The sequence below is a fragment of the Scomber japonicus genome, chromosome 6 (assembly GCF_027409825.1).
Source record: "Scomber japonicus isolate fScoJap1 chromosome 6, fScoJap1.pri, whole genome shotgun sequence".
Lineage (NCBI taxonomy): Eukaryota > Metazoa > Chordata > Actinopteri > Scombriformes > Scombridae > Scomber > Scomber japonicus.
In genome coordinates, this window is record NC_070583.1 from 26,296,100 (window position 1) to 26,314,989 (window position 18,890).

Consider the following 18,890-nt stretch of genomic DNA (forward strand, 5'->3'; position numbering starts at 1 on the left):
ATTGTTTGAATATGTTCATTATTGTGTAATGGCTGCACACTTTCATCTTTTGTCTGTGAATTAACATGATCTGAAGTGTCACTTCTCATCGCCTTCCGTAGCCGAGGTGAGAGGACGACGGGGTGGGGATGTATGTGCGTGTGTGTGTGTGTGGGGGGGGTCCAGCAGGGGCTGAGAGGCTGGAGACTGGCTGAGCCATGATCACGTGGTCCAAGTGATTCAGCCAGGCAATGTCAGAGCAAATCAGAGCGGGGAGCATTCAGCATGGAGCCACCTGACAGAGGAGGTCTGTTTCCATAGCAACACCCATGAGGAGGGGGAAGGGGGGGCGGCAGAAAGGGAGAAAGAGAAAAAAGGAACAGACATGGGTTTGTGGGTTAATGCATAAAATGAACACACACACACACACACACACACGTTTGCATAGCTATGCTTAGGATTGCATTGACTTCCATTCATTGTAGACAGTCCAAATCCAAACCAATTCATGCATAACCCTAACGTTAACCTGACCTCAATTTACACCATAACCCCTAACCCTAATCAGAATCTCAGATATGATGTGTTGTCTCAATAGGACTGGGCTTTGGGCCCCACGGGGACTCCTGGTCCCAGCAAGGTTGGTTTTTATACCAGAAAAGCTCCCAATGAGGTAACAAAAACACACACACAGACAGACACACACATACACTCTTTGTATCCATGCAACAGTCCTCAGCAGTTTATGATCTCAGCTACTTAGCGACACAAAGAGAAAAATCCTGAATGGTGTGTTAGTTCAGTGAATGCACTCAATGAGATTTTCACAGCCACCGAGAAATGAATGAAGAGAATGCCTCTGAATGGGAGGGATGTCTAGGTGGAGGAAAAAAAAAACCTCTTACCTGCCAAGATGAAGCCGATTCATTCTGTTTACATAATTCCTCTCTCACCAGGACTGATCTGCAACCTCAAACTCTCCACCAAAAACAGCTGGTTGCTCTTCACTCATTCAGTGATATCAGAGCAATTTATTTACATAAGGTGCCAAACAACTGTAGGCTCAAAACCTACAGCTGATATATACAACTCTAATCCAAACATGCTTTATAAAAACCATTTGCTCATCAAAAAATTCACAACATTTCAAAAACATTCAATGATTCCAGTTGCTTAAATATAAAAATGTACCGTTTTTCTCTGGCTTGAATTCTAAGGTCAAGTATTTATATTTCACCTGAAGAAATTGTTCAATTGCCACAAACCAAACTCTATTAAATCTTGAGAGTATTGTTGATTTGAAGATGTTCAGTCTAAAAATGATAATAATCTTCTTTATGCCTTTAGGTCCACATGTGTCTCTCCTGCCCACTTGTATACTGAAACAGGTTTTGGTGGATGTGATTGTTCTCCCTGTCCAAAGTAGCTGTGAAAACACAAACAAGTAATAAGGGACAAATTATGTGTAAAAATGACTTCTTACATTTAGCTGAAGTTAATATGAGTACTCAGCTGTTTGAGTTTGACAAATTGAGTAAGTCTGTGTTACTCTGCATCCAACGCAGCTCCTGTCTGGGAGAGAAGGAATCTGGCTCTAAAAAAACAGCAACTTTGGATGATCCACATGAGATTTGACTAATTCAGGCTGTCAAAGCCTCATTTCAGTTTTGGCTAAGCTTTTAGAAAGTATTTTTCACAGGGATCTTAGATTATGCCCCCCCCCCCCCCCAACCCCCACACTTTAACTGCACTATTAGGAAGTGATCTTTTCACAGCCAATATCAACAGGAGAAATGATTATAGTGGCTGCTACCTCTTTAAATATACATATCTGTATGTGAGTATTGTTTTAGGATAGACTTGGGAAATTGTGAGCCTTTGCTTTAAGAAAAAATAAGTGTAAACATACATAAACTCTGTAACATTCCCAGAAATATTACAGAGGAAATGATCTCAGTGTCCTCAGCGACAGCCCTGATTGGTGGGACAAAACAAACATTTTGAAAAGGAAATTTTTGGAAAAAACTATAAATCAATGAATTGCACAGAAGATGAACTAATAATGAAAACAATTGTTGGATGTAAACCTAAACAGTTCCTTGTTTACAAAGCCATCATTGGAGCCAGAAGTGTCACAAGCTAATGCTGAAGAAATATAACAGGAATATCCAGTAAGTATGTCCCATTAAGACAGTAAATAGTGTTTTTTTTTCTTTTTCATTGCTCAAGGGGACTAAGCTGGGAGCAGAGACAGACAGGAGGGACTGGAGTCAGGAAAAGTCAGCTAAATAATTCATATTCATAATAAAACATAACTTTACGGCTCTCTGCTGAACCCACAGCGGAGATGAAAAATTCAGACCATGACATAAATGGAATAACCCAATATTCTCCTCTGCTTTCTCCTCTAACAGTCAGTCTCGCTCACCGCAGGATGACATTTTGCTCCTTGGAGCAGTCTCAAGACAAACATGACATGGCAAAAATTAAAAAATAAATAAATAAATAAATAGCTGACCCATCAGTGTGCTGTCATCAAAGAAAACTCTCTGACCGAGGATCAGCTCATGTGAAATGACCCCACTGCAGTAAAAATAACATCGAGCCATTAGGCTTACTTAAGACCTTTGTTATTCCACAGATGGAGGTTGTTAATATTTATGGAGCTGTCGATGGGCAGCTGGAGGAGCTGGGATGAAGGATATGGAGCGAGAGTAAAAAGGTGTGTGTGTGTGTGTGTGGTAACATTCCAAAATTTGGGGTGAAAGGTGAACGGCGATCTGGAGGGCAGAATGAGGCTGTAATTGTGCTGATAGCTCAGGGTCTGCTCTGATTGATGAACAAAAACAGGCTTAAGATTGAAGTAAAAGCGTGCGTGTGTGTGTGTGTGTGTGTGTCTGTGGTCTGGCAGTCTCTTTAGTCTTTAATGGCTGTGAGCTGAGGTAGTCTTTAAGAGGAGGCCTCTCATGAATAATGCAGTCTAATTCAGTCATACTAAGATGCAGGCAGCTATCAGTGGGACTGCTGAAGCTCAAATCACTGATCAGCACATTCATGCCCTCCATGTGTGTGTGTGCTTCAGTGCAGACATTAGTCAGCCCCTTCCTTTTCCTCCTGGGTCAGCTGTTAACCAGACCTTTCCTCGCTGAGTGCTCGCTATCAGCCCACATTTCTATCTTTAATATCACGACTTAAGTACGAGAGAATATTTCATTATAACATCAAAGTAGGTTATGAGTCAGACTCTCAGGAAAAGACCAAAACAAACACTATTTTAAAGTATATCTTCCAACACTTTGACTTCTTTATAAACACATCATGAATACTATACTTTAAAAAAAAAAAAAAAAAGTTTAGTAATTTCTGTAGTTTTTAGCAAATGTTACCCATATGGTAGTGAGTGGTGCATATGTTGGGGGCTACAGTCCACACAGCAAGTATTTGGACACTTCCACACTTATTGTTGCTTCACCTCATTCCATTTGAGAAAAAAAAAGAAAAAAAAAAGGATACTTACATCAAAACGCCATGTCTGAAACTTCATTTGAGTAGGTTTACATTAATATTGAAAGGACTGTGTGGCTTGTAGATGTTTATAGACAACAATGTGTATTTAAATATTCAAATCAAGGGTGAAATGGGTTATGGCTAAATCACACAGGAAACTAAATCCATCCTACCATCCTCTCTTTATTTGCCCCAGGAGCAATAAAGTGCTCTCAATTCTAATACATTACAAAGTGTAGCTCTTTGCTCTTCTTTATCCAGAAATTTCACTTTTCATGTATTTGTGTTTCTTTATGTTGCCTTGCTGCAAAAAAGGAACCTCCTCTTGTGAGACAATAAAGGTCTGAACTGATATTATGGAGGTCTGTTGCAATGAGGAATGAGTGAAATCAGGCTTTATTTGGGGGTTTTTCATGGGATTTGTTGACAGTAAGGAACAAAAATGAATCCAATTTATCCATTAATAACTAAAACTTCAAATGTGTAAACCTATTCTCACTGAACCCAACATTCACCCTAAAACAAAAAGTTTAAATGTCGATGACACAAGACAAATTACTGCATAGTCTTTATTTTGAAATTTTTCCACAAACCCATCCAGAAAATGATTGAATAAGTAGTTAAACATGCAAGATAATATATGTTAAAGAATATCAGGGTTCACACTTAGTAACCGTTAGTGTGTTACTGCTCTCATCTGTATCATCCATCAGCTGAGAAGCAAATGGTCTCTTTAATAGCGCGTTACAGTAACCAGGTGATTTCGGCACTAAAGACACAAATCATTAAAAACTCATTTCTTATTTAGATATACTGCTATACTTACCGATCCATCATTATGATCAATGTAAAGTAAACTTATGACTACTTTATGTAATTTCCACCACCATAATCTCACCTTTTCCTCAGTAAACCACCTTCATAGTGCACTTTCCAACCAAATATAAAATAATATTGCTTACCATAATCACCTGTAATCTTATATCAACTACTTCTTAACTAAATAAATTCCCAAATGATTTTAATTCCAGTTTAAGTCAGAAAAAAATGGGTGGTCCCTTTGGTACAATAAAATCTTAACTTCATTAAAGTTTTGCTACAACAGCAAACGCAACATAAAATATTAATGATTGCTTTTTCAGTATTGAGTTAATCTAGATGTTAGTCTTTGCTAAACTTATCATTATTATTATTATTATTATCATTAATTGTAACTTAATTAGGATAAAGTAAAATAACCCATTTTGGAATCAATGAACCCCTTTGATTTACAGTTAACGGCCCAAAGCTGCCCCCTAGTGGAGATGTTAGCTACTGCAAGAGCAAAAGCAAAGCTACATCTCACAGGGAGCCTAAATAGAAGTAAAGTTAAAGTGTTATCCATGCATGCTGTTGAATGTTTAATCAGCCCCGTCTCACTGGGATGTGATGACGTCACTGTGGGACAGCTTAGAGGTTTTGGTCGTTCTCATGGAAACGGTGGAGATGGTCCTGGTACCTAGGAGCGGCAGAGAAAAGGAGAAAATTAGGAGCCAATTCTCACACTTAAGGCAAGAACCATAGAAAAGACACTGTACTAGTAACTCCTGACAACTTCAATTGTGCAACGTTTCGATCTAACAGAGATTGTGAATGACAATGCCTGAAGAAGATGCATGACTCTTTTGTTTGATTCTTCCCTTTAGTGTGAATTTTTGATTCAGCACTTGCAAAAGTGTTGTTTGGAGGTGTGAGCTCTACACCTTGTTTGTCACCATGATAAAAAAAAACTGCACAATCTGTTCATAAATTAAGTGAAATTTGAAACATTACTCACTTTTTAGCGCAAAAAGCTGAGCAGTCTCTGCCGATACTCTCGCTCCAAGCGGTCTTGTACAACACCTGAAAAACCCCAGTGAACAGGTCAGATCTGTTTCACTGAAACTGACGACACTGAGACACTAACATCAGACCTACCAGGAAAACCAAGCAATGCAGGAACAAGGTGTAGAAGAAAGCAATGGTCCTGGCCATCTTATTGGAGAGAATCACACGTCCCTGAGAGACAAATAAAACCAGAAGGGTTATACAAGAAGTTACGACACATGAGCAGTGTGTGTGTGTGTGTGTGTGTGTGTGTGTGTTTGAGGCTTACCAGGCTCAGAGTTGCTTTATCCCAGGGGCTGAGGCTCAGGTATCGACGCTGACGCTCCTGTAAATAAAATAAAAGCATAGTAAGCCTCATCAAAAAGTATGTTGTTTTTTTTATCTAATGTTTTGGTATGCCATTTAATTATTTTTCACTATTAAAAAAAAAACTGTTTCAGGTGCTTTCACATTTGACACACTGGCTGTCTGCAATCTTCAGTGCATCTGACAAGTTATTTTGAGGTGTAATTATTCTCTGCGGAGCCTCTACCTCTACTCCAACGTTTTCCAAAAGAGAGTTGAGACAAAGCTCTGAAAATGAGCAGCAGCTCATTATCATCATTTGTGTGACCGCAGTAAAAAATAGCAATGGAGCTTTTTCCAGTTGGCTGCTTACTGGAAACACATACTGGTGCAGAAACTGGTGTGTTATATCACACATTATTTCTGGATGAATGTTGGTGCAAAAATGGTGCGTCTACAAATAAGAACTTAGCCTTTGATTATGTAGGAAATCAAACTGTATAGTGTGTCAACAAGATGACACATCAACCACGTTTGTTCAGTTATCAGAATGAGAAAAAAGTAGAATAAACTGCAAAAAATAGCAATGAGTCTCATTTGATGATGTGTGTGTTGTACCTTCTTGCTGAAGGAGGCAAATGGATCCAGTCTCTCCTCGTACTGAGAGGAGTAACGCATCACTGTGTCGTCACTACCTCCAGCCTGCAGCACAAAACAGAAGAGTCAACAGACAGATTGGACTCTTAAGACTTCAGTTTCCACCAAAGCAAAAGTTCAAATTTAGAGCACATTAATTTGACATTCATTAATTGTCTCACACACACACACACACACACACACACAAACACACGCACTCTTCCAGGGTAGCTCTGCAGGAATTTGATTTTCTCGTAGAGTTTGATGTTGTCTGCTCTCAGGCTGTCCAGCTCGCTCTGCAGAGCCTGCATGGTCTGCTGCATGGAGCGGTTCTCCTGCAGGGGACACAGGAAACAAATTGATTAGTTTTCCTACAGAAAGACAATGCAATATGTGTAAATGCATGTGAATGTGTGTGTGTGTCTGTGTGTGTCTGTGTGTGTGTGAGAGAGAGAGATCGTGACTCACAGCTTCCAGCTCCTGGTTGCGGGAGCGGAACCTCTCCCTTTGGCTGGAGATGATGGAGAGCAGAGAGTCCATCTGGCCTTGAGGCAGCTCAGGATGGGGGCCCACGCCTGAACCTGGAGATGACACAGAGGACAAATACAACAACATTTTAATGACTTGAAGATACATGTTCAAGGATATTAACTTATAAAACCAGGCAGTGTCAGTCTAACAGTAATGAACACCTCAGTGAGTGGCACACTTAAACCTCTCTAATCAGACTAGTTTGAAGTATCTAAACAGACAAGCCCCCTGCAGAGCCTCCACTCAGCAGGTTTACTCCATTTCAATTAGAGAAGTTGTGCTGTCAGCAAGTCAGACTTCAGTATTTTCACTGTTGTGCCAGTGAGGACTGACACTGCATTCATGTGCTACCACCTCCATCAGAACTTTCTAATATTCACACGAGCTTCAAAGCTGGCTGATTAATTGAGAGGGTTTGTCTTAGTTTCAGAGTTAATACACACTGAGAGCTTAGAGGGACAGAACTGAAATGTGAATACAATTATAATTAATATGAATATGTTAGTTTTGTAAAGCAATACATGTGAATTAACATTAGCACTTTCAGGACAGAATATTTATTATCTATTTTGTCTTGATAATGCTGCTTTCATACTTAATACTTTGAACCAGCATATGAATGTACATGTATTGTTTAATATAACATGAAACATGTATTCTCTATGGGCTTCTTACTATGATTGATCAAGTTAACAATTTAGGTTATTTCACATGAAATGACATGATTTCTGCATGCAGGTGTCTTTGCTCTTCTCACTGGTTTGGAGGGGCATGAATCCAAGTTTGATGATAGTTGTGAGTTTGTTTGTTATCAGTGTATTTGGTCAAATGTGATCCAACCACATCCACATAGCCAGTGTTTAAGCAGAAAGCAGAACTAGATTACAGCACATAATGTGTGACGAAAAATTATGAATGTTTCAAAAAGGTGAAAGCAACACCTCTTGATTAATAGAGAATATTTAATAAAAAAAAAAAATTCACTTGTATTGTGTGAATCGGGGGAATGTGTGAAAATTAACACTTGCGGTATAAATTAATTATAAAATAAGATCTTAAATTCTCTGTGCAGTTGTAGTAACATAACATGGTAACATTCAGCCCTCCTCACTGCCCAAATCATCTACACCCTCCCTTATTGGTATTCAGGGATTTTTAAATTCAGACAATGACCACTTGTTCTACTTCAGTAAATTCGTACCAGCAAACATCGCAGTGGCCTCTTTGATCGGGTCTGGGATGTTCCCCATGTTGCCGACCTCAGAGCCGTCTGCATCTGGGCGTGGCAGGGAGGACATGGCCTGGATGGTGCTCAAGTCATGCTCCAGCTTTAAGATGAGCTCCTTCTGCTCCGCACTGGTCCGCACGGCAGCTGAAAACTCCACCTGCAGCTCTGTGTAGCGGCCTGTCGAGGAGGGCAGAGAGGAAACAAAGATTACTTTTCATTCAAATTCATCATTTGTCTTTAGATTTATTTAGATGTATGACTCTCAAAAGGACTCACCTGTGGCAGCTGTAAATGGCAGAAGCAGTCCAATATCCCCCAAACATCTCTGAAAACCCCTTTTAGATTCTTTAGATTCCCTTTTTATGCCCCAAATTCTTACTTTCTGAGCCTTTCCTGTTTTTCTAACCACCTGAACAGACCTCTTTCTCTGAGAATACTTATTTCACAGAACAATCCACATGTCAACAACAATACATTTCCAACAAGAAACAAAAAAAACAAAAAACTACCACAGCACACTTTTAGTATTTGTATAAAAGAGATTTACTTCAATTATCACACCTAGGGTGCATGTGAATAATAATGATGATGAATCAAATGTCAATCATAACAAATACATTGTGAACGTTTCATACAGTGATATTGCTTTTCAATGTTGTAGAAGGGACTGTTTTACAGTGCTGAGAACAAACAACATGATACGTTTAGTAAATAGAAAGATAAAGAAACAATGATACATGAGGAAAAACGAAAGGGAGGGAGACCCCAAAGGAGAATAAAAGCATCTCAGGAGTGACAGAAGTGCTAGGGGGAGGGGGAAACAACTTTCAAAAAAGCATCTTAACCATCCCTTTACAGTCATGCAGCCTTTTGTACTACAACACACACACACGTATGCGCACACACACTCGCAAAAGAAGCAGTGGGAAAAGTTATGAGAGTTATTACTTCCACGTTGTTGATGACAGGTTGGAAAATCATCTAAAAACACTCTGAACTTGCTAAAGTCTCAACAAGCATCTTAAAGCTTTCCAAAGCGGGGGGTGAAGATCTCCCCAGGTCATTTGGTTGTCAGACTACACTGTGGTTTAAGCTATGGGTGAACTGAAGCGACGACACTAGGTAGCAACATACAGAAAAACTGTCAGCAACCTTTCAACAGAGGTGGATAACTACTTCACTATTTGGCTTTTTGCTTCCTCTTAAGTCTTGCGAGTTATCGTTGAAATGTTTATTTTTCCAGAGTTGATCTCTGGGTGTTAATTGTACAGTTAAGCGTGAAAATAAATTGAGAAGATATATGAAGAAATGGCTTAAGACTTAAAATATGCTGAAGCCAATGTGAGAGGTGATTGAAGAAAAAAACAAAAAAAACAACAAAAAGCACGCAAGTAAAGTGGAGGGGTGGGGAGGGGGGTTTAAAGGATGAGTGTATTGTGCTGTATTGTGTGTGTATGTACTACTGAGTGTGCTATGCATACAGCACCACTGATTCGGAAAGTGTTTCCTTACAAAACCCACTTCATAAGATATATTCTAAAAGTATTACAAAAAACATCTGAGGTTTTTCTTTCTTTCTTTCTTTTTTTTTTCCTGAATATGGTGACCAGTGCTGCTGTTCGGGCTTCCATTACAACTAATATGTCAAATGAATAACCACTACTTCAACAGATCATACAGTAAAGCTTTACGACTTCAGAAAACATGATATGATATACAGCATCTGTTACACCTTTACAATGTTATTCAACAGTGTATAGAATCATCTGATTTAAATTTGTAGAAAAATATCTGTGGATCATGGAAAAGTCCTGAATCGTCCCTTCTCTCCTCCTGCCTTCAAACAAAAGCATACTGTGACAATAGTGAATCAATAGCTACTTGATCGACTGTATTTACACGTCTCTTTTCCAAATAACCATTAGAATTGGCACACGTCATTATCAATACCTGTAGTGCCGTTATTAATGTCACAGCAAACCTGACACAAACAGAAAAATACAAAATGCCCTATGAATAAATTCAGTGTTATTACAGTGTACGCTGTTTCTGCATGCTTCCTCCTTCATTCAATGCTCTGGCCTTTCGCTGCTAGTAAGGTATGTACAACGTAAGAAATGCATTGTGGGAAAACATCTGTCTGAAATAAGACCCGGACCCAAACACGTCTGCAGGTCAGTCATAAGAATACACAAGTTCGTTCATCCTCTCTTTCTCTTTTTTTTTCTTTTTTTTCTCTTTTTAACCGTTTCACTGCACTCCAGCAATTAAACAGTGTACAACCCTCTCAAGAGAGCTGAGAAAAGTCAACTTTTAAGTACCAACATGAGGTGTATGAGAAATAAATTCTGGATCAGGATGTGGGAAATATTATGAAGAAATTAGGTGAAATCGTCAACATCTAATGACATCACTAGTTTGGTGCCCTGCTTGGCAGTTAAAGGCACAAATCTGATGATCTCACATGGTTCAGGTGAGTTGATGGATCTGGCTATAAAATGGCTAATGGGTTAAGTGCTTATACTTTACAGTAGCTATTCATCACCATAAAACATACTGTGGTTGTCCAGTCCAAGCAGTCCAAAAGAAGGCAGTATTCTGCAGAGAGACAGATGTTTTACATCTGTCATCCACAGGAAGAGCCAATGTTTGAGGAATTTTACAATTGCTAGATACATTAGAAAATCCAATTTTAACTAATGAATCTTAATGCAGTGCAATGAGGTTATCAGTATCTTTTGACAGGCCGCCAATATGTCTGGATGTACATTCAAGGGAAAGGGGAGGTTTAAGGATGGACTGGATTGGGACCAAAACAGGTGGTTACTGATAATATCTACAACTGTACAGGACAATGGCCCGTTCTGTCACAGAGTTATCTGCAGTTTGAAATACGGGGCTTACTGTATAAGAATACAGTTCATCATATAGAAAACATGGATTGAGCTATTTTATACTTGAATTTTAGTGTTAGCATGCGGATGAGAGTCTGTGCTTGGTTCACAACCACTTTTTTAAAAAAGGCATACATTTCCCAGGATCCTGGGATCGTACTCGTGTTGTAGTGTTTGCAGACCCTGTCCTAGGTTAAGTCTTCAAAAAAGATCCTAATAAGTGCTTTGCTATGGACTGCTATAGAAATTCTGCATAATCATAGGCTGGCTATCTGTTCAATCTGGCATAGCACACCTGCTAGCTGGTACACTTCTCTAATCTCAATTTGGCAGATATGACCTCTGTCAAGTTAACATGTATTCTCAAGTTTAGGTAATTTCATTTGACCTATTTGACAAAGTGTATACATTTGGACCTGATAATTATGTTGATGTGATTAACGAGTGGGCGAAATCTATCTAAAAGAAGCTGCATGCCCTGCCGAGCGTTAGTGTTGGGCTTGCCCAAGAAACAGCCGAACAAAAAAAACAAAACAAACAAAAAAAAACATTATTGGAGATAGAAAACAGGAAAAGAGATATGCTATCATATATTCACCGATCTTGATATGTCCTTTGATTCTCTAGCTAGCAATTTAAGAGCATAACTGTTGTGGTAAAAGCTTTATGCTTACGGGAGCATGAACTGAAGCAAACACATTTTTCAAAGCTATTGAAATGACACTAAACTTTAGGATTCATGAATATACAAACAAATGAGAACTAGTACATCTTTGTAAATATTAACCAATACTGCCGGCAGTCTATACGTCTAATAAAAATGTTACTTGCCCTCAGGAACAGTATAATCCCTTAAAAAATAGACAACTCAAATGATAAGACATTAAATGAAAAATACAGCACCTATAAATAAGCAGAATAAAAACCAAACTATAAATGCAAAATAGCAATAAAACCAAGCTACAGTAAATCATAGTATTACACTACTTTGTGAGAAGATTAATGTAATGGTAACGCATCAAACAGCTTAAAAAGAAGGGTGTCAGTTGTGCACTAGTAGTGTGTGCAAGTAGATACGAAATATGACCCCACTCATTGGAAACACTGAACACTCCTCAAACGCACACGCTTGTGCACACGCATGTATTGACTGGCATACGTGTACATGCAACCACGCAAACACACACACACACACACACACACACACACACACACACGCACACACACACACACACACACGCACACACACACAAAGGGGAGGCAGTGGGCTGACAGGCACTGAGGGCTTGTGTGGGACAGGGAGGAAGTGATATGCCTTATAATTTTGTAGTGTATACAGTAGAATTCAATGCAAAAGACTTATATCCCTGGATACAGGATAGACTGGAGGAGAGTGGTAACTACTCACACCAGGGTTGGGGTGAATTCACTTTCATGGCGATCAACAGGAAGTACAGATTAATCAAACACTGTACATTGCAATTCATTCGCCCTTTTTTTTTTTAAGTCAAGAATTACATTTCAATTTAATCTTTAATTTAATTCGGAGTGAATTGACCTCGACCCTGACTTACATGCAGGCAAGTACAAATGCACACGAGACACACAAACACACACACACAGACAGACAAACAAACACACACACACACACACTCTTCCTGATTTTGGCCTATAAAAAGATGTGTGTTTGTGAACAGAGAAAATTAGTTGGTGGTGCAGACACACAAACACCCAGCAGGTCCAGTGCTGGGTAAAGCTGTGACGTGCACAACCTAAAAACAACAAGAGACACGTATAGTATCACCATGTCAGACAGCTACAGTACTACGTGAATTCATTGTATCGTATTTCAACAATGCAACATTATTCCATTCTAATTCGTTTTTTTTAAAACAGTAACTCATTATTCTCTTATTTTCGTTTCTTATTTTGTACTAATTAAAAATGCTTCCTAAAATTCCCTATTTTGTACTCTTTAGAGTCAATAGACTGTGCAATCTCTTATTGGCAACCAAATTGCAATATCAAAAAAAGAGATCATCCTTCATCCTTAAAAGAAGGGTTTAAGGAGGCAAAAAGAGGGTTCCTTCCTTCCTTCCTCTTCAGATGAGTGCGTGTGTTTGTGAGGAATTAAGAGATCCTTCTGGCCATCACATGGCTGTCAGCAGGATAGGATATGGGACACAACAGGTCAAAGTTTATCTTTCTTACATCAGTAACCATGGCAGCTCAGCCGGCAGGCCTTCCACTACCCTCTTAAGAGTGTAGGAGTGAGATAAAAAGAAAACATGCTGCCATTGAGAAGAGAACACACACATACACACACACACACACACACACACACCACTTTGTGTGTATACACACACACACGTTCACACGTGCACACACACACACACACACACACAAACAGGTGCACACTGACACAACCCCTAACATACAAACACGCATACACACACACACGCAGTGAGTGAAAAAGGCAAAGGGTTTGTAACAGTCACTCTACAGTGTGAAAAATGAGGCGTCTCACTGAGTGAGGGGAGGTTTGTGGACACTTGGGAGGTGAGAAGAAGAGCGGAAAAAATCTCCTTTAAGAAAGTGAGAGTTCTTGTAAGAGAGTTCCTGTCTCTATCTATCATCTATCAGTGTCTATCACTGTGACAGCTGCTGTGTCAGGCCTTGCCTGTGTTACTGAGTCCAGGTTTCAACCCCAGCTGTGGGTCAGACCCCAGCTCAGGACTAACCAGTCTGGTGCACCAGTGGCTGGTGATAGGGGGAGGTACAGCAGGGCCGGAGGCCAGCAGGACGGCTAAGTGCTTTTCTCAGTACAAAAACAAAACTCAGTTAAAAAAAAAGGAGAGACACTTAAGTTCTCTTATTTTGTTCTTCTAGGTATTCAGTAAATCTTCTTTTAAGGGTTTTGCCAACCACTCTTTGTTTCTTTCCTCTTTCCGGAAAGCTTCTATGTAATAAAAATGGCTGCTGAGCTTGACTTTGGCTGTGTCCACTCTCCAACTGGAACAGAGCAGGAGGGGTCCAAGGTTAGAGGTCGTGAGGTTATGAGACAAGAGGGATGAAGGATGGTCAGGGGGAGCTAGAACTCCCACTCTGAGGGATCCTCTTTGCTGGCAGCCTTCTCCAGCCTGTGGATGATGTTATTGAGATTGGCTGCTTTCTTCTTGCGCAGATTGTTGTCCCTGGGGTTTCTGGCTGGGCCAGAGGATGGGATGTTAGTACTAGAGGCAGAGCTACTGGAGGATGCCTCTGTGAGGCTGAAGAGCCCCAGTCCTCCCTGTCCACAGCTGGAGCCTGGCCCGGCTAGGCCTGAGGTGGTGCAGTCTATCTGAGCAGGGGAGTTATTAGAGCCCCCTGCCTCAGACTCAGCCTCCATGTCGTGGTCTTTGCATGCTCCTCTGTGATCCTCCAGGCCGATGCCCAGTCCCTGGCGTGTCTCCACTGTGCCCTCAGATTCTGTCCCATCACAGCTGTCCCCCTCTCCTGATTTGGACCCGCGGAGAGAAGGGGAGCCCCCCTCACTGCCAGGCCCCATCCCTCCAGCTGCCTGGATCTCCTCTATGAAGAGCTCTCGCCGGATACGTGACCTGGTAGAGACACATGAGTTCAGTCACGCTACTCAAATCCTGAAATTCAATTTGTCAGAAATAACACATCCTAACACTGGAAATACTGTGTACTGCTGTCCTCATAAGGGGAACAGGCTGGTAACTGAAGGCCATGCTGGTTGTGGTAATTTTTAAGACATTTAACAATACAACAAGATTTCTCAAAAGCAAAAAGATAATAGAGTAGGAATTGAATTTAACAAAGTGAAGTAATAAACTGCATCAAAGCTATTTTTGTATAGAAACACAATAGCTGTCATGTAAGTTAGACTAACACCAATGACATCAAATCGCCTTTAAAGAACAGTCCTGTCTTACTCAGCTTTTACAGCTAACACTAGAGGACAATGTAATGGTGTAATTCATCCCAAATGCTGACCTATAATTATGGAACCAGTTGATGACAGTACTGGTCTTCAGGTTAAGCTGGGAGGCTAGCTCCTCAATGGTTTTGGGGGAGGGATAGGGCTTCTGCTGGTACGCCCTTTTCAGGGCCTCCTTCTCCTCAGGGCCCAACACCACCCTGGGCTTCTTCAGATGCTGCTGTCCTGGGCTCTGGGAGCCCTGGACATAATCTTGCCCGATTAAAGCCGCGTCCACAGAATGGTTATCACTCAAGGAGCTCAGCCGCCTCTTCATGTAAGCTGAACAGTCACAAAAAAACAAGGTGGTCAGTAAAAAACACATTTATGTAATAAACAAGTATTGAGAAAAAACAAGAAGGTCAGTAGAAAACACATTTATGTAATAAACAAGTATTGAGAATTTCAATGATAAAATTATATATATAGCAGGCTGGTGATCTACATTAAAATATCCTATTTTAGTCAATTCATTCAAACTTGATGTAGGAAACGGAGGCTGGTATCTTCACAGATGTGCATGCAATTTGTCAAGCAATATATATATATTTTGCCTCTATTGTTATTAGCGTCAACACAAGTGTCCTGGGCTCGATTTCAGTGCTTAGTAGACCGCAGGAGGGTCACAAAAAGTCTAAAGGCGTGGGTCAGTGTGTATTAGTCAGCAGCACATCATCACAGTGAATATTTCATCTCTGACAAATGCATGCCACCTGGAAATGTTTAATCTTACTGTGCATCTGACAGTGCTGCGAAACAGAATCCTGTCGGTGTCAGTAAATGACACTAGGGGGTGCTATAGTCTTTCTCACAAATCCTAACAATGAAAGCATCTCTTCCATTTTATAGCAAACAAGTAGCACCATTCACTTCGGGCACCAACGGCTGAAAATGAACAGCTCATGGCAGCTACGCATTGAGGTTGACATTTTCTCAACCCCAATACATGCTGCGAGATATATTAGTGTTGCAGGGGGAAAAAAACGCTCAGAGCAAGGTTAGACCACTCTGAAAGTTGTGTGCTACCTCGCAGGCTTGTACCACGAGGGTGAGAGGTCAAATGTGGTTACTCTAGACTAGGTCCATGTCTTTCCTCTGGGCTCTGCTGTTGGCCAGGACTATTCCCTCGTTGCTATTTGGATGCATTACTTTGGGGTCAATAATCTAAAATGAAGTTGAATGGAGAGTAACCCCACTCGTCCACCCCCCAAAACACACTGGCGTGAGGTCGGTTATGTTTTTTGCCCTTGTGTGTAGTTTGCGATATCAGGAGGGTAAACCGATCCTGGATGCTTGTGCCTACTGGCAGGCTCAAATATGTGTACCCTGTTTCCACAGAGAGGGCTTCAAGTGGGCAGTCAGGGGGTCACTGAGGCCATTAGGAGGCCTGTTGGCTTTGCTGATTCTTTAACGCATCATGCAAACAGAAGGAGAAAACAGAATGATGGAGTGATAGAGTGGGCTATAGGCGAACAAATGATAAAAATACAAGCTTATAGACACTGATGATTATTATGATGATGACGATGATGAAGAGGAGTGCTGATGACTGTGAGTAAGCAGGCCCCCGGCAGTCCCCGAGCTGTCACATCTAATACAGTATGTGATGTCTGCAGTCCTGATTGGTACTGACATCACACCAAGATGACTGTGATCTGCACAACATGCTCTGCTGTCCTGCACAAAGGATATTGTGTGTGCAGATGTGCATGTGTAATTCAAAGGCTGCTGCTTGTGTTTTTATATGAGTGTATTCATAAAATAAATGCATGCTTAAGCACATGCCATGAAGGTTCTTCTGTCAGTCTTTTGTTTTTCATGTCTGATGGCATGCTGGTCTATAGTGTGCATTTATTTCTCCTCACTGAGCTTGCACTACACACCTTTCTTCTCCAAGCGTTTCATGTCCATGAGTTTCTCCACACTGTGTGGGTCTTGGAGCCAGAGCTGCATGCGGACGAAGGGCTCCCTGCCCTTCAGACTGAGCTTGTGCCAGGGTTTGGGCCTGGCCAGCAGGTCTGAGACAGAACCCTGAGTCAGACCCAGGATAGTCTCCCCAAACAAACGCTGACCTGATTAGGAAAGAGACAAGAGAAACGGTCATTTTCAGGAAACAGGAAACTGAATCGTTGGCTGTGCCAAAGTTACAACGAATAAATCAATGAGAAGGAGACGGAAAAGGGAGGGAGCAACCAAACGGCACATTGCTGCATTACTTACCAAGGTTATTATCAGTCAGCACCTCCTTAACCTTCTTAGTGATGGCGTAAGTATCAAGCTCAGGAGACATTGCAACCATCTCCTGGATGCTGAGACCCGAGTGACCAGGCAGAGGCAGCGGGGTGCCGGGCTGAGACTCCCCACCTGAGGGATCCTCAGAATGAGTTTTGAGACCGGAGGACTGTGAAGCGAGCGGATCGCCTGTTAGACCGTTGACAGACTCCTCAGCTGAACTGAGGGGCGACTCTGGAGCAGGGCTGCAGCTTGCTGATGTCTTGGGAGTACCCTCTGCTTAAGGAGAACAGACAGGGCAAGCAAGATCATGCAGGTTAGGAGACATGTTACTATGTGAGAAAACAAGAGTTTCATCTCCTCTCCCTGCTGGGTTTGGGAAGGACTTCATTCATACTACATCAACTAATTTAATTCCTGTTAAACAAACAGCAAAGGTGCTTAAGTTTTCAGTTTGAAGCTTTTTTGGCTTTCTCCTCCTATTCCTTCATCTCCCTGTCTCTGTCTGTGTAGTACTGCTGTGCAGCTCAGCAGGCTGGAAGAGAGCAGTCATGAGGAGCTGTCAGTGTACATTAGCTGCTGTTTACACCCCCAGAGAGAAAGAGAGACACGCACACGCACGCACACACAAACACACACACGCACAGAGCTGCCATCTGGCGCTGCAACACTAACTTGTCTATGACATGACAAACCAGCAGCTTGCTGGCTGACACTGCCACAGCACTGGGGATGGGGGGATGGTGGGAGGAGTAGGGACAGGGGGGTGGAGGGGGTAGGAGAGAGGGAGGGGGGGAGAGAGGGATGAGTGACAGACTGACAGTAACAACTAGCCACTAGCTCTAATCAGGCTTTCAGAGTAATGCTCTAGCCGAAGGAGCCTGGTTGTGTGAATCCATATACTCGATGTGCTGAAGCGCGTATGTGCATGTGATCTGTTTACCTTGGTTCTGAGCTTGCTGGATGTGTGAGTTTTGCCCCTGGTCTCCATTGAGCCATGGCTGCATGCGGAGGTATGGCTCCCTGCTCCTCTGGTTCAGCTTGTTCCACGGTTTGTGTCGAGACAGACTGTCACTCAATATTCCCTAAAACACACAACAGGAGAATAGGTCAGACATTTGACTGCTGTAGAGTGAAAACAGAGAAATAAAAACCAAACACAAAAGCTTTTAGTTTTGCCTTCTCTAACCTCTTTGGAGTCCTCCAGGTTGTGGTTCTCCTCTCCTATCTGGTTGGATATAGTCCTGCGGGGGTCTGTCTGCATGTTGCTCCACCACTGCTCTCTCCAGTAGCCCACTCCTCCAGCACTTCCAGAGCGGCCCAGCCCCTCAGAGCTCCGACCCAGCCTGAGAGCCCCGTCAATCGACAAGTCCATCCCTGAAGAAGCCCTGCCCTCTCTCTTCACACTGGAGCTGAAGTCCAGGATTGGAGACGGGGAGGAGGGGGAGGACAAGAGGGAGCTTGGAGGCTTCTTGAGGGAGAGTGCCAGGGGGTTGTAAGGGGGGAGGGGAGCGGTGAGCGGAGAGCTCAGGACATCCCTGTGAGATAGTGATGCTAGGGAGGACGAGGAAGACGAAGCTTTGAGGATGGGCTCCAGTGCAGCTTGTTGGGCCTCCATCTCTCTCCTAGCTTGCTCTAGGATGGAGCGGATAGCCTCGTCTGATCCGCTGCCCCCTCCACCCCCACATCCGCCTCCACCCCCTCCTTTCAATCCTGTATATGAGGGTTGAGCGTGGGACAAGTCTGTTGA

At 41.9% G+C, this 18,890-nt stretch overlaps 1 protein-coding gene across 3 annotated transcripts in view; it reads right to left on the minus strand.

Annotated features, from left to right (window-relative positions):
• Positions 1 to 3,896: 3,896 nt before the first annotated feature.
• cux1b (cut-like homeobox 1b) overlaps positions 3,897 to 18,890 on the minus strand; it is a 62,574-nt gene continuing 47,580 nt past the window's right edge. Inside the window, exons 15-22 of one of the 3 annotated variants that reach the window (XM_053320730.1) lie at positions 8,006 to 8,209; positions 6,742 to 6,854; positions 6,492 to 6,608; positions 6,256 to 6,339; positions 5,621 to 5,677; positions 5,443 to 5,523; positions 5,303 to 5,367; positions 3,897 to 4,984 (exon numbers count right to left, since the gene is read on the minus strand). In XM_053320730.1, the coding sequence (XP_053176705.1) occupies positions 4,936 to 4,984; positions 5,303 to 5,367; positions 5,443 to 5,523; positions 5,621 to 5,677; positions 6,256 to 6,339; positions 6,492 to 6,608; positions 6,742 to 6,854; positions 8,006 to 8,209 (770 nt within the window). In that variant the 3' untranslated portion in view covers positions 3,897 to 4,935. Of the gene's footprint in view, positions 4,985 to 5,302; positions 5,368 to 5,442; positions 5,524 to 5,620; positions 5,678 to 6,255; positions 6,340 to 6,491; positions 6,609 to 6,741; positions 6,855 to 8,005; positions 8,210 to 10,243; positions 14,526 to 14,925; positions 15,191 to 16,791; positions 16,981 to 17,128; positions 17,420 to 18,083; positions 18,226 to 18,329; positions 18,884 to 18,890 lie in introns of those variants that run through there. The other 2 variants (XM_053320729.1, XM_053320728.1) reach the window with 2 other exon arrangements.